The sequence below is a fragment of the Haliotis rufescens genome, unplaced genomic scaffold (genome assembly GCF_023055435.1).
Source record: "Haliotis rufescens isolate VD_foot unplaced genomic scaffold, xgHalRufe1.0.p SCAF_24, whole genome shotgun sequence".
Taxonomy (NCBI): domain Eukaryota; kingdom Metazoa; phylum Mollusca; class Gastropoda; order Lepetellida; family Haliotidae; genus Haliotis; species Haliotis rufescens.
The window spans coordinates 10,293,236-10,309,743 of record NW_025963935.1 but is presented as its reverse complement, the minus strand read 5'-3'; the positions used below and the strand labels follow the sequence as shown (position 1 = coordinate 10,309,743).

The 16,508-nt window shown below is 44.0% G+C and overlaps 2 protein-coding genes across 2 annotated transcripts; both read right to left on the bottom strand.

The window, feature by feature from the left end:
• Positions 1-3,986: 3,986 nt before the first annotated feature.
• On the bottom strand, positions 3,987-4,691 carry LOC124127937 (cellular nucleic acid-binding protein homolog). The gene has a single exon (XM_046491340.2). It carries the CDS (start codon positions 4,689-4,691, stop codon positions 3,987-3,989), a length of 705 nt encoding a protein of 234 aa, XP_046347296.2.
• Positions 4,692-14,964: 10,273 nt separating this feature from the next.
• On the bottom strand, positions 14,965-15,615 carry LOC125383549. Its single transcript, XM_048401902.1, has 2 exons — positions 15,365-15,615; positions 14,965-15,241 (listed from the first exon to the last, which is right to left on the bottom strand). The coding sequence occupies exons 1-2, from the start codon at positions 15,613-15,615 to the stop codon at positions 15,022-15,024; spliced, it is 471 nt and encodes a 156-aa protein (XP_048257859.1). The 3' UTR covers positions 14,965-15,021.
• Positions 15,616-16,508: the final 893 nt, after the last annotated feature.

The following is a 16,508-nucleotide window of genomic DNA, read 5'->3' as shown; positions in this document are numbered from 1 at the left end:
ATTGGATGAGACTATAATACACGCCACAATGAGTTTTAATCATTTTAAAACGCAAAGTCATTACCGTGTGCACATAACACCTGAAACACCATGTCAACAAATCTTCACTAAAGTACGCAATATATTCCTCACAATGAGCTTGATGTGGCACGAAGAAGATGTATACAAACACCCACAGGGCTAAGGGTACAAGGGTAGTTGTCAACATTCATATACACCATGTAATACAAATATTGCTATTATTTTGTCTAGAGAGGAAATGCAGATTAACTTTGCATTAACATTTTGTAAATGAAATAGGAGATCATTTTGCATAAGGCACTTGTGAATGTTGTGGTATTTTAAGTGATATTGGTTGTATAGCGAAGGCGGGTGGTGATATTAGTTTCATTTTCAGATCTTTTTAGAGAGGGCATTTCAACATAAAGTGTTCCTCATCTAACAATGAGCAAGGAGAAAGGTCCCTCAGATCTATCCAGTTACATTGTCACTGATAATTATTTTGGATAGTACATTATTTGATATGATAAAATTCAGTTACTGATATCTAAAAATCGATTTGCGACACCACTAAACATTTCATGATATAATCATATTTGTTAAATAAATTCATTCTTTGTTTCCCGTAAACGAATTATTGATATAAAATAAGGAATAAATAGTAAAAAGGCGCCCTATGTATTGTTCTTTGTGGATTGTATTGAGTGACACGATTGCATCAGGGTTATAATGTAAATAGCCAGTCTTTTTTTCTGCACCATCATTTCTTTAATCTCATGAAAAGATGTTTAAAAAATGGCAACTTATGGGATTTATGGGACTAATGGGATTTAAACTAAACCGACCAGCGTTTATTTATCATTCTGTCATTATTATCGTAAACATGTGTCTACTTTTAAGTGTATGTACTTATACTATACATCATACTTTTTTAAGGAATGACTCGTCATCGAAACATATATGTTCTGTATGCATATATATGCAGCACAACGGTACTTTGATTCTATAAGATTACTGTGCAGCGGTTCGGCCCTTGTTTTCAGACCTTCCATTCAGACAAATAAATCAGGTGTGAAGTTATCAAAATCTCACCGGTTATAAAGATTTGATGCAAACTGACTTCCTACCTATACAGTGTGTACGTATAATTACATGGCTGTATGTGTGTATGGTGTGTATGATAACTTGGATGCATGTATGTATATACATAATATGTGTGTGTGTGTGTGTGTGTGTGTGTGTGTGTGTGTGTGTGTGTGTGTGTGTGTGTGTGTGTGTAAATGTAATCTATAATACTCAATAATATAGAACTCTCTTTATATGACACTCTATAATATAATACTCTACAATAAAATACTAATGTAAAGTAATGTAATGTAATGTAATGTAATGTAATGGTTATTCGAGGCTATTGGAAAGATTTACTTGGTGTGGCCACGTGGACAGTTTCACAATAGGGGTTATGAATTTTTACAACTGCCCAAATGATCCTGCTGAGTGATTGTGCTTGCCGAAGGTGATACTAGTAATCTATTATTAGAGGAAATTAGTTACTTGATACTATATATACAGGATATATACCAGCGAGCCTGACCACCCGATCCCGTTAGTCGCCTTTTACGACAAGCATAGTCGCCTTTCACAGCAAGCATGGGTTGCTGAAGACCTATTCTACCCCGGAATATTCATGGGTCCGATGCGTTTGGGCTATGTGTTTCTGCCTATTGGTGTTTAAACCAGTACAACAATTTAAAATCACATTAGTAGCTAGGTTGCTACTCCAGCCCACTATTACGTAACCACCACCCCGTACATCACCCTCATTAAAAAGTCATTTATCAAACTACCACATGCTGATTTTGTTATCTTTTAATCTCCACTAAGCCATAAACATAACGCCCCAATCATCTTTGATATCCACTAATCCATAAACATGGTATTTATTAACATAAGGTTTACTACGTTAGCGTCATTCTCCAAACACATATGGTAATTATGTACTTACATCTAGGGTCATAATACCCAGTCTCGCACAGTTTAACAGTGCACGCGGCTAATTTAATTACCTGCAACCTTTCACTCCCTCCCACCTGGTGAGTGTCACAAAGTTTAACTCAGTAAAAAATTATAGGCTCGCATTCTATGCAACCACACAGCGTAAAAGCTAAATTGCATAAAACCGTATCTAAACAATCTATTTAAATCAATACCAGTCTATGTGCAAATACTGCCCAGCCTGCTATCATACAATGCAATCTGCAGCAATCTGCAGCAATCTGCTTCCCCAACCGCACCTTCATGTACCCAGTCGCGCACAGAATCCTATGCTATCTGGCTGTAGAGGTGTATAGCAACTGGGAGCTTTTTAGACACCTCTACTTCCATCTTAACCAATTCAACATCGAAATATTGAAGCTGCATGTGGATTTTGAACTACTAGAACGCTTCTACATCAGGAATGAAGAAAAGAAGGAACGGTAAGTGCCAACAGACCTTACTGCATCTTGCAATCTTATTTAACATATTAGCAAGAGTGCCACTTGTGTGCTTTATAATGTGTATGATGATCAATAATTAAACACGGCTTCTTTTCGTTGCAGCCGAAGAACCACTACGGGAGATTTTCTGCTCAGCCTTCAGCTACCGGTACATAAAATGGCGTGTAATCACACACCCCTCAAATTAAGTCGTCACAACACCACACAGCTTCCCATCATATACGAAGATGAGGGGCACACACTGCCGGGGAGAGCCGGCAACATGCATTCGGGATTGTTTCAACACCAGAAAAGGAAGGCGTATTTCCGGCTCTGCTAAATGTTTATACTTATGCATTAAATAATGTAGCTTACAAACCGTTTTAGACTTATTATCTAATTCATTACAAATAGGGTGGGCTGTTTTCAGCCTTAGTAACCGCTGTATCATTAGCATTTTTACCCTCATCAAGAGCATGTCCACAAACTTCATGGCAAAATGGTGTTGGTTCGCAAAAGTGAAGTTGCCGTATGGTAACAATGTAAATGGGTAACTCTCTCAACTATTTCTATTCTATTCTATTCTATTTCTGTAATATTCTAATTCACTATTTGCTAATTTAGAGAGAGATATCCATTTACTCCTTGCCCATATGAATAGCAGAAGACAACTGAAATAAACTGTTTCTAGAGCATGCGCATTTTGCGCTCATCCAGCAAGAAGCACGTGCTGCATGCCAACTTTAACGCTTTCCGCGAAGCTGTTGTGTACCCATGCGTCAACCACTGTGTCCAGGAACATGAAACTTGTTCCCGGACAATTGTTCCCGGACGCTTCAGGTGTCATGCTTTCAAAATACAAAACCCCGCGTCAAAATCACAAAGGTTTGCTTGCTTGCTCGTTTCACGCTGTACTCATCAATATCGCTCCTATATGGCTGACTACACATTCTCTGCTAGCTACTTCTTACGGCAAGCATAGCTCCCTTTTGGGTAAGCACGGGTTGCTTAACACCGCATATCTTCATGGGGCACGCCTTAATGTAAGTGCATATGCTACCTACTACATATGCATACTGTATATGCTACCGTGCTTATGTCAGGCAGCGTAACACACAATGAAACTAAAGCATTTATACAGATTGTTAGCAGGTGTGTATGTACGTGTGGGTGCACGCATGTAGCACCCTACACATGTGTGGTGTATATAACACACTTTGCAAGCAACAAAAAAGAAATACCCCACAATTAAATAAGTACACAAAACAATATATGTCTGAGAAATTTTATTATATTAAGTAACAGCAAAACACTCCAGCTACCCTTCTTCTTCCGACTCAGTGGCGGGGTTACATATATGACAATTTTTCACATCTTCAGCCGACTGGTGATCTTCATCGCAATACCTGTTTATACGCCGGTAATTGAGCTCCCGGCGGGCAGGTGAAGGTTCCACGTCGTCTTCAATTATAATTAAATCCCCGCCATCATCACTGTCGCTAATATCTCTCATCCCCGGCGTTTCTTTACCGGGGTCACGAGGGCTGCCGGCCGCTTTCTTTTGGAGGGGCGGGGTGGGGGCACGGCCGGGGTGCCTTGCACCTTCGAAGGTGATACGGCGTCAGCTGCAGCAACAGCTGGGGCGTCTTCTTCCTCCTTCGGGGGTGTTGTAGGGGCGGGCTCATTTCCAGCCTTCTGGGACGTCTGGGGCTTTTCTGCAGCCTTTACCCGCTTTGGGCAATAACGGGCCTGATGGCCTTGCATCACCACCTTGCACCATTTACACAGTAGCACACAGCCGGCAGCAAAATGCCCCATATTCCCGCATTTGTAGCAGTCATAAGCCGCCAAATGGGGTGGTGGGTCCCCACGTTTCTGCCGGGCTATGCGCATGGGGCATGTGTACGACGTATGTTCGGTGCTTCCACACTCTCGCTCGCCGCACGGTTTCGTACACTCCCCAGCTGTGTGCCCCATCTCTTTACAGTTGTAGCACTTGATGTTGCTAGCTCCTACAGGTTTAGTGCCATCATTCATACACCTTGGTGCAGCGTGTCCTGCTTTCCCACAGGTGCTGCAGGGCTCGGAGCAGCGCCAGAACCAGTGTCCCATGGGGTTTGCGCAGTTGTTGTCGCAGCTGGCATTTGGGCACTTGGTATAGTGGTGGTCGTCAGTTTGGCAGCGGCGACATTGGAAGGTGGTCGAAGAAGGCATGCTGACACGGGGTACGTCAGCTAGCTGGTGCAAAGTACGTTAGGCAGGTGTAGCAACACTGTTTGCAAATATATCAGGCAACTATCGCCAGCCAGCTCGGTTCTATATACCCTGGTGCTACCTCAGGCCACACCTACTCAATACACCCATTGCTACTCAAATCTCCCAAATATGCATAAGTCAACCGCAACTCCGCCCACCCAAATACCCACTCTGCATACCTATCCATAAACACCATTGTCGCCAAAGCTACCTTCCCATGTACACTTATATTGTACACAGGTAATAATTCTAAAAACAAAAAACAATAGTAAAATATACCTTGCTCTCAATATGGAGCCACAGCCTTCAACCTCGTATGCCCAACATGGTCATGATGTTGCTGATGATTCTGATGATGATGATGACAATACCATTCTCCCGACGTCACTACAAGCTGCGTTTTTGAATATCATCAACGATCCCGCTATAGAGCAGGAATTATTAGCCATACCTATGCAGGTAGGAGAAACTGCACATGGTGAAATCATAACGCAGTGTGAGGATACTTTACACCTTATTCTTCAGGGTAATGTGGATGTTGTGGAAGAAGTGGCGGACAGCCAGGTGAAAGATGAGCTGATGGACATAGCTAATGTGTTTTTGAACCGCAACTGCAATTCGGCAGTTCAGCATGGAGGGGCCGGCGATGGTGTGGGCACACATAGTACAGCAGCCTACACACTCGAACCACAGGATTCCATGGTTAGCAAAAAATGTAAAACAGCTACTCATCGTTTCTCCCTATGTCTGCACACGGACAATATTCCTCTGCAAAACACCCAGCAGGCGTTAGAAGCAGTGTTTGATGACGTCTTACAGCGCGTGAGAGAGCAAGTTGGTAAGTTACATAAAAAAATTAAAAAAACTCCGTCTCACCCTCCCACCCTATCACAGTATTGTAAGCACATGGTATTAATATTACAGTAACCTTCATATGTCAAACACGTGTATAATCAGCTCACATATTTAATGCACCATGCATTCATACCGTTGCACACTGGCCTATTGCACACATTTGTTTCTTTACAGGTGGTCATGACAGGGACAGATTAAGCTTACGCATACAGCATCCTGCTCTGCATGCCCCAATACATGTACCCTTCAACAGGCTAGAGGCAGTAAATGGTAATTCCATTATTGCTGCCATGGATAAAGTGAGCCAGTCCAAGAAGGACTTTCAGCCTGATGGCCGTATGGATATGAACATTCTTCACGTGGCGAACCCGGACAGGGTCGGGTTCGGTTGTGGTCGGCTGACGCCAAAAAAGCTGTAACACTGGAGAACTTCTTACTCAAGAAAACCTCTATTGTTCAAGTAAGAAACAACGACGACCTCTGCTTTGCCCAAGCTATCGTCACTGGTCTACATTATATAGGTAGACCGTCTGGTGACGATCCGGAGCACTTACGCCTAGAGTGGGAAAGAGTGGGAAAGAACTACAGGAAAGAAAAGTGCTGTCTGCAAAGACTGCATGCAATAGATTTACATGTAAAGGCTGGAATACCCAGGGCACCTTGTCAAGGGCGCGAGACATGGGATGCATTTCAAAGCTATCTCCAAAACACAGCTCAACTAAAAATTCACAAGCTTGTTAATGCGCACCCTCAAATACTGTACCAGGGTGCAGTTACAGCCGATTTGCCTCTGCTACATCTATTTTACCATGGCAAACATTACGACTATGTTTCTACAGCAAAAGGGTTTTATGGCACACGGGATTATTGTGAAATCTGTAACAAGGGTTTTAATACTGGGGCTGAAAAACACCCTTGCTTTACCGAGTTCTAATGCCGTAAATGTCAACACAGCGGCTACTGTCGGGGGTGGGAGGGGTTTGGGAAGAACTGCCTTTCTTGTAACACCTGGTTTGCTACAATGCAGTGCTACGACAGACACCTGATCCCTTCTATACCGGGAACAGTGTCAGCATGTAGTAGCACACACACATGTGTCGCATGCCTGGCCACATACAATGCGAGCGCAAAAGAGCCCCATCGCTGCGCAGCTAGCGGTGATTATGCACGCTCATGTAAACATTGTCATGAAACATTAAACCCTGATCACCGATGCTAAATGACCCCTCTGGGTGAGGCTAAAGCATCCTTTAATCAGGTTCCTTATGTGTTTTATGACTTTTAGAGTATGATTGGCCCTCAGCGTGAGCACATACCTAACCTGCGTGTTTTACAGTTGGGGTGTGGCGAGTGCATCTCAAACAGTGAACAGGTTCTCTGTCAGGGGTGTCCTTGGTGTTCTCATGCGCTCGCACCCCAACATGGCTCCAGAGAAATTGTGTTTACAGGCCCCAATACCCTCACAGACACAGCCGAGTGGTTTATTCAACTTGCAAGAAGCCGCTTCATGGGGGAGAGCGACGGGGGGGCAGGGTATCAAAGCTAGGAAATCAAGGGATGCTGGTGATGTCATTGCAATAGCCCACAAAGCTAGAGGGTACGACTTGCACCTTCTCTTGAAAGCCTTATATCCTCGTATAATTTCCCCCCCACAAATTATAACGGCAGGTGAGAAGATACTGCGAATGCAACTGGGAAGTGTTGTATTCAAAGATTCCTTGAATTTCATATCTATGCCGTTAAAACATTTGCCTTACATGAGGTTGCCAAGGGTTATTTTCCACACCTGTTTTCAACAGCTGAAAATCAGTATCATGCGGGTAAAACACTGCCGAGCAAGGATTTCTATGACCCTGACGGTATGTGTGCTGCTGAAAAAGCGCTTTTCCTTAAATGGTATGAGGAAAATAAGAATCAAAGCTTTAATTATCAGAGGGAGCTTCTCAGGTATTGCCGAAGTGATGTTGACATCCTCAGGCAGGGGTGTGGGAAATTCCGAGAAATGTTTACCGAGGTCAATGGTGTGGATCCCCTTATGCAATGTGTGACTCTCCCAAATGCATGCATGACAGTGTTCCGAGGAAATTTCTAGAAGGAACGACAAGATGCTATTCTACCACCGCAGGGGTATCACCCTGATAGGAATCAATCAGCTGTGGATTTACAGTGGTTGTCGTGGCTACAGTACAGTTATCCAGCATACGTTTGCGCCACGATCGCACACTGGGTGGTGAACTGATGCTTAAATGCGGGAGTCACAATTTCGCTGTTGATGGGTATGATATGCACAATCATGTTGTTTACTCATTCTTGGGCTGCTATTTTCACGGTTGCCGTAAATATTTTTCCAGCAGTAAAGGCGTGAATTTCTCATTAGGTACAACGCCCAGGGAACGTCATGACTGGACAATGTATCGGCTGAATCTCATACGCCAACATCCGCATGTTCGAGACGTTGTTGCTCTGTGGGAGTGCGATTTTAAGAAAATGCAGAAAACTGATGCAAAGTTAGGGGAGTTTGTCAAAAACATGGGGCGGCAAAGCGGCAAAGCGGCGGCGCTGATGATGCAGGTTCATTCATACCTCCTCTCGACCCTAGAAACGGATTTTATGGAGGTCGTACAAATGGTGTGTGTTTACACAGAAAGTGTACCGAAGGGGAAAAAAAATCAAAAATGTTGATGTATGTTCTCTATACCCGTACATATGTAAGTATGGGCGTTTCCCAACAGGCCACCCCACGGTACTGTATGCACCCCCCATAGAGCAGCTATTTGACACCCATGGCATGATGCAGTGCAGGGTTCTTCCACCAGGTGACTTGTACCACCCGGTATTACCATACCGCACAAATGATAAGCTGTACTACCCACTGTGCCGAACGTGTGCTGATACAGGCTATAGTGCTGGCCCCTGTCCCCATGACGATGATCAGCAGAGTTGGACATCAACATATGCTACTGTGGAACTACATCATGCTGTTCGAGAGTGTGGCTACAGGGTATTGAAAATATATGATGCCTGGCATTTTGATAGTTTTGAGCAATATGACCCGCACACAGCTCAAGGGGGATTGTTTACAGGGTATGTAGATGCTTTCTTTTAAAATGAAGCAAGAATCTTCAGGCTACCCCGTGCACTGCGATACAGAGCAAAAAAAAGCAGCAGTATGTACAAGAAGTATATTTAGAAAGGAGGGTGTCATGCTTGACGCCTCTCAAATTGCACCCAATCCAGGAAAAAGAGCCATCAGCAAGTCCCTTCTAAATAATTTGTGGGGAAAGTTATCTCAGCGCAATAACATGGACACGAACGTGTTTGTTTCAGACCTTCCGCAGTTCTACATTATTCTCCGGAATGCTGACATAGTGGTGAAAGACATCAGTTTAATAAACGAGGATGTGCTGCTCATCACCTGTGCTACCACAAACCAGTCTGTCACACCCCATGGTGCCAGCAATGTTGCCATAGCAAGCTGGGTGACAGCTCAGGCCCGGTTAAAACTGTACAGCGGTATACAGCCTTTGGGAGACCGGTGCCTGTACTTTGATACAGATAGCATAATATATGTGTGCACAAAGAGAGTGAACCCTGCCCAACCATCGGCGATTCTTTGGGGGAATGGACAGAGGATAGAGGAGGGCAACTGGATTGACGAATTTACAACATGCGGGCCGAAGAATTATGCTTACAAGCTCCACCATGCAGATAAAAAAGGCACACGCAGTATTAGTAAAATAAGAGGTTTCACGCTTAACGTACGAGCTATAAAGAAGTGAATATAGAAAAAAATGGTAGAGATTGTTAACCACCCTGACCGTAATGACATATCTGTACCTGTGCCATACCCCCACAAAATTCATAAAAATGGTCTGAAACGTGGGTGTGGGATAATCTCCAGGTGTGAATCAAGGGCCTACAGATTTGTCTACGCTAAGCACCGCATTGTGCCCGATCCCTACACTAACTACTTGACCTACACATTACCTTACGGGTATAAGCTGAGGTGAAAGGCGTGGTGAGAGCCCTCTTGCTGACCCCAACAAACTAACCTTTATTTAAGGTGTCACACGGCACGCATATACACACATGACGCTAACCTAGCACGCACTGTACCCTTGCCTGCTGCCAAATTGGCTTGATTATATAGCATTATGGCCTGGTTTACGCCCAATGAAGATTTTACTATCTTTAATCATTTCGTTGATGCGGACCGCTGGTTTCAACTTGCTGGCGAAGAAGAGTCTGTCATAGGCCGCCAAAAAGCGAGACTTATGTTGTTACAAAGGACTAATGATAACAAGATTCGTGATCTCCACTCCAAGTTCCCGCCGCTTTTGAAGCAGGTTTGCCGCATTGATGAGGCTGGTGTGGCAAAAGGGCTTCAGAAAGTGAGCAGCACTAGCTTGTGCAGCCGTTTAGGGATTGAGCACATGGCATTCATTTCTACACATTGGAATGTATTAAATAAAGCTGCTACAGACGCGTGTGCCACATTGCAAGAGCAAGAAATACAGGCATTTCTCGCCGAACCCATGAACAAGGAACAGTGGCCGCACATACACGGTGCTGCACAATGCGTGAGTAGTGTGGTGAACTTGCTTAACTACGGTAGAGATGTGTGTGAACCAGAGAAGTCACCTGTGTGGCCACGCTTTACGCTGTTTGTACAGGAGAAGTTAAAGGCGATGCACCGTCAGACGGAAACGTATGGTTCTACATCGCACATTAATGGTCAGAAGGAGAAAAAGATTGTTAAGAAGGAGAAAAGGCAGCATAAGAGGAAGCAAGCTCAACCTTCCAAAGGCGCTAAAGGGACGAAGGCAAAGCGGGTGAGTGTCCAACCCCCGCAGCCTGCTCCCACACTACCACAGCAGCAGGGTGCCCTATTGAGCAACGATGAAGTGTCTGACTTTCTAAACTTTATATGTGCGGATCCTGCTGTGGTGAAGTCGGTGCCACAGTGTGATTTCTGCTGCAGATGTGTACCATGCGTACTGTGCTTTGTTTTATTACATGTATAGCTAAGATATGCGTGTACAAGCTGATGTATATGCGCAACATTCACGGCTGTGTTTCATGTATGTCTGTAACCTTGTGGAATAAAAGATGTATTGAGTATAAAACAGTTGTTGGTGTTTCGTTACCAGTTCTTTTGAATTGGCGCTTTGCACCGTAGGCAGGTATGAGCCGGAGCAGCATGACGACCATGGAGAGAGAGTGTGTGGAGTTTAAATACCCTTTCCGTGTGTTAATAAGCGGACCAAGTGGGTCGGGTAAAAGCACATTCGTTGCAGGTCTGTTGCAGAGCTTTATGGACGAGTCTATTGCTGTGGTAGAGGGCGGTAAAGCAGCTACAATAGTGTGGGTGTATAGCGAGATGCAGCCGTTATATGAGAGTATAAAGCGCATATGCTCGACCCTAAACATTGTGGTACACTTTGTACGCACGGTATTGGAGAGTGACACGCTTATTCCTGCAGATGATGATTTAGGGAAAAAGTGGCTTGTGGTTGATGATTTATTGGGGGATGTGTGTAAGGAGGAAGAACGTGAATTACTACGATGGTTTGTTAAAAAATCTCACCACAGAAATACATCCGTGATATATTTGCAGCAAAACCTGTTTGCTAACACAACATACCACAGGTGCATTAGCCTAAACTGTACGCACATTGTAGTGTTCAAAAATCCCAGAGGCGGTTCCCAGATTGAGTGTTTAGCTCGCCAGGTTTATCCTACAAAGATTAAATTCATCAGGGATGCTTTTTACCAAGCCACCAAAGCTCCACACAGCTACCTTTTGTTGAATTTGACTCCTCAAACAGCAGAGGAATATAGAGTACGTGGCAATATTTTTGATGAGGACGGCTGTATTGATGTGTACATACCGGTGTGATACAGTAAAAGGTATAAATACATGTAGCCGCCACCCCTAAGCAGCAGTGAGAGTTATAGCCAAAACAATGTCAGGAGCACCGCACGACAGACTACACTATGCAGGGCATTCCCCAGATGATAGCTCTTCTAGCAGCTGCACCAGCAGTAGCAGCAGCGACAGCGACTTTGGCATTGATAGCTGTAGCAGCAGTGTGTCATCGTCCAGCGATGAAGTTGATGACGTTGATGAAGACGTCGCTGTAGTTGCCGAAAGTTACACCCCGCGTCAGTGCACTGCTACCCCCAGTGAAGGGCGTAGTAAGAAGAAACGGAGCCGTCTTGGTGAAGTATCAGCACTTGTTGATAGTGAATGTAGTAGCGATGACCTTGAAGATGGCGATACTGATTCTGTTGCTAGTGATACTGATGATGCTGATGCTGATCTCATTGAACGATTTGAAGGCGTACGTAAAAACAAAATCAGTGTGTAAAGAAATCGTCAGCCTGGGATGTATTTAAACAGGGGTGGGAGAAGAAATCAAGGCAATTTACCACCTGCCACACCCTGGGGATCCACGTAAGGTAACAGTATGCGGGGCTGTAGCAAAAAAATGAAGTGTGGCGGTAAGCATAGGAGTTTATTAAGGCGCAGTAGAGTGAAGCAGAATGCTGACGTGCTGCATTATCTGTGAAGAGCTAGCCCAGCCACACGTAACAGGGTTATAAAAACGTTACCAAAGCCTGTGCTTGATTCCTTTAGTGAGGTAGCTAGAAACATTTACATGGGCAATCTACCTATGACCTCAGCGCAGAGAAACAGACTGTTAAAACGCGAAGGTAGTTTACCTCTTCTGTGTAAGAAACATCTCCCAACATCGCGCAAAAGACATTTACTTCAGCAGAAAGGGGGTTTTCTCGGCACTATTGCTGGGGTTCTAGCCCCACTGGCTATAAAGCTTTTGTCAGGAGTTTTGGGGTAGAATTAGTGCAGGTATGGAGAGTGGAAGACATGCAAAAAGAATGGTGCTCATACCGCATATGCTATTCGAAAATCTTAAAGGGTGTAGAGACAGAGAAAGTACCGGAGTGTTACATAGGGACCACCTACTGCACAGTTTAAGGGTTGATAACTTGGAGCGTCTCAACACTGCAGCCGATAAGGTTGGCAATTCTTCCGAGAAAATGGGTACTTACAATGAACTGTTAGAGAGAGGTCTGAATCTACAAAACGCTGCTAGGAAAAGCGAAGCAGCGCCAATAATAAAACACGTGAAGGGGTCAGCCGACTCCCCCTCTACTAGCAGCATTGGTGCTACAGCGGAAACGGGTGATAAAGCAGAAAGAAGAGAAGTGATAGAGAACGTTTTGAGAAGGCTTCCCCAAACCTACCAAAGCAGGGCACAAAATATTTTGAACAGGGGAATCCAACATCCTCGGCTGTCATGGGATGAATATGGGCATTTGAAAGTGGATGAGGAGGTGTTAGAAGGCCATAAAGTTTGCGATTTGATAGGTGATTTGGCTCGATCTAGGGCAAATAACAAAACGCCTCCGGCAGGGTGGGGGTTATTTCTGAGGATACTTAAGGATGGAGGGCTGAGCGAAAGCATGGTTGGCAATCGGCAACGCTGGAAGGTGTATCACTCTGATAATTTATCTTTAAAGAAACATGGTTCAAAGAAAAAAGAGCAATTCTCCTGGGCGCCATACGATGGTTAACGTATATTGGAACCGCTGGCTGACAAAACGCTACTATGACCTAAGTATGCCAAAAGTTACGGGGGTGCTAGTTCTTTGATATCTGCTGTAAATAAGTTCGTAACATTACTGAAAAAGCCTGGTGTAGCAGCTATTAAAAAATGGTTAAAAGGACAGCAAACTTACACGCTGCACAGGAGTGTTAAACGGACGTTTCCAAGAACTGCTTATTCGAGCACCGTGTGCAAGACAGATCAGCTGTGGCAAACCGATTTGACAGTTTTAAGTGAGGATATTTCCAAAGTAAATAATGGGTATAAGTATCTACTGTGCGTAATAGATGCTTTCAGCAAGATGGCCTGGGTTCGTGAATTGAAGTCGAAACGGCCCGATGCTGTGGTGTCAGGTTTCAAGCGAATCTTAAACACTTCAGGTGGGAGACGTCCAGAAAACGTACAGAGCGACAACGGTGGCGAATTTAATAACAAAACCCTTAAAGAATTTGTGGGAAATGCTGTAAAGGCACATTTTTACACGAGCCGAAATCCTGATACTAAATGCGCTGTAGTAGAGAGATTCCAGCGTACATTAAAATCTAGGATGTGGCGGTATTTCACAAGAAACAGAACTAAGAAATACAGGGCTGCTTTACAGGCCCTTGTGCGTGGCTATAACTCGTCACATCACTCGACCATTGGGCGTGAACCAAAATGTGTGCGTGCCGGCAACCCTTTCGACGAAATTGCTGTGCTGGATTTTATGAAATCGAAGGAAAACACCCATAGTGATAAAAAGTGTTCATAACTGCCTCTTAAAGTGAGTGTACGAAGCCGTGCGGCGAGCGAGGGTGCGGTAGCACCGAACATACGTCGTACACATGCCCCATGTGCATAGCCCGGCAGAAACGTGGGGACCCACCACCCCATTTAGCGGCTTATGACTGCTACAAATGCGGGAATATGGGGCATTTTGCTGCCGGCTGTGTGCTACCGTGTAGGTGGTGCAAGGTGGTGATGCAAGGCCATCAGGCCCGTTATTGCCCAAAGTGGGTAAAGGCTGCAGAAAAGCCCCAGACGTCCCAGAAGGCTGGAAATGAGCCCGCCCCTACAACACCACCGAAAGAGGAAGAAGACGCCCCAGCCGGCGTATAAACAGGTATTGCGATGAAGCTCACCAGTCGGCTGAAGATGTGAAAAATTGTCATATATGTAACCCCGCCACTGAGTCGGAAGAAGAAGGGTAGCTGGAGTGTTTTGCTGTTACTTAATATAATAAAATTTCTCAGACATATATTGTTTTGTGTACTTATTTAATTGTGGGGTATTTCTTTTTTGTTGCTTGCAAAGTGTGTTATATACACCACACATGTGTAGGGTGCTACATGCGTGCACCCACACGTACATACACACCTGCTAACAATCTGTATAAATGCTTTAGTTTCATTGTGTGTTACGCTGCCTGACATAAGCACGGTAGCATATACAGTATGCATATGTAGTAGGTAGCATATGCACTTACATTAAGGCGTGCCCCATGAAGATATGCGGTGTTGAGCAACCCGTGCTTACCCAAAAGGGAGCTATGCTTGCCGTAAGAAGTAGCTGGCAGAGTGTGTAGTCAGCCATATAGGAGCGATATTGATGAGTACAGCGTAAAACGAGCAAGCAAGCAAACCTTTGTGATTTGGACGCGGGGTTTTGTATTTTGAAAGCATGACACCATTTTGCCATGAAGTTTGTGGACATGCTCTTGATGAGGGTAAAATGCTAATGATACAGCGGTTACTAAGGCTGAAAACAGCCCACCCTATTTGTAATGAATTAGATAATAACTCCAAAACGGTGTGTAAGCTACATTATTTAATGCATAAGTATAAACATTTAGCAGAGCCGGAAATACGCCTTCCCGAATGCATGTTGCCGGCTCTCCCCGGCAGTGTGTGCCCCTCATCTTCGTATATGATGGGAAGCTGTGTGGTGTTGTGACGACTTAATTTGAGGGGTGTGTGATTACACGCCATTTTATGTACCGGTAGCTGAAGGCTGAGCAGAAAATCTCCCGTAGTGGTTCTTCGGCTGCAACGAAAAGAAGCCGTGTTTAAACATTGATCATCATACACATTATAAAGCACACAAGTGGCACTCTTGCTAATATGTTAAATAAGATTGCAAGATGCAATAAGGTGTGTTGGCACTTACCGTTCCTTCTTTTCTTCATTCCTGATGTAGAAGCGTTCTAGTAGTTCAAAATCCACATGCAGCTTCAATATTTCGATGTTGAATTGGTTAAGATGGAAGTAGAGGTGTCTAAAAAGCTCCCAGTTGCTATACACCTCTACAGCCAGATAGCATAGGATTCTGTGCGCGACTGGGTACATGAAGGTGCGGTTGAGGAAGCAGATTGCTGCAGATTGCATTGTATGATAGCAGGCTGGGCAGTATTTGCACATAGACTGGTATTGATTTAAATAGATTGTTTAGATACGGTTTTATGCAATTTAGCTTTTACGCTGTGTGGTTGCATAGAATGCGAGCCTATAATTTTTTACTGAGTTAAACTTTATGACACTCACCAGGTGGGAGAGAGTGAAAGGTTGCAGGTAATTAAATTAGCCGCGTGCACTGTTAAATTGTGCGAGACTGGGTATTATGACCCTAGATGTAAGTACAGAATGACCATATGTGTTTGGAGAATGACTCTAACGTAGTACCCTAGGGCAAGCTCATGATACAGCGGCTGGTGCTGATAATATTCACTATCAGCTCCTAAAACATTTGCCTATATCATGTCTAGAAACACTTTTAGATATATTTGACAAAATATGGACGTCGGGGAATTTTCCTCCTTCTTGGCATAATGCCATTGTAGTCCCTATCCCAAAACCTGGTCGGGATCATACAGATCAATCAAATTACCGTCCTATATCCTTAACAAGCTGCGTATGTAAAACCATGGAGCGAATGGTAAATAATCGTTTAGTTTGGTTCTTAGAAACCAATAACCTACTAACAAATATTCAATGTGGTTTCCGCAAAAATCGTAGTACTATTGATCATTTAGTACGATTGGAATCGTTTGTGAAAAATGCTATTGTTAACAAACAACATGCAGTGTCAATATTTTTCGATCTTGAGAAAGCTTACGACACTACCTGGAAACATGGCATTTTAAAAGATTTACACGAGTTTGGTCTGAGAGGCCGCTTACCACATTTTATATCACAGTTTTTAACCGGCAGGCAATTTCAAGTCCGAGTGGGTTCAACCCTGTCTGACCATTATAATCAGGAGCAGGGTGTCCCCCAAGGAAGTATTTTGTCAGTTACTCTATTTAGTATTAAAA

What these genes read in the sequence shown, in the direction of transcription:
- LOC124127937 (XM_046491340.2), bottom strand. Translation starts at nt 4,691, where the DNA reads ATGCCTTCTTCGACCACCTTCCAATGTCGCCGCTGCCAAACTGACGAC.
- LOC125383549 (XM_048401902.1), bottom strand. Translation starts at nt 15,615, where the DNA reads ATGTGCAAATACTGCCCAGCCTGCTATCATACAATGCAATCTGCAGCA. An exon ending in AATGAAGAAAAGAAGGAACG is followed by an intron (nt 15,242 to 15,364) that starts GTAAGTGCCAAC and finishes TTTTCGTTGCAG; the next exon opens with CCGAAGAACCACTACGGGAG.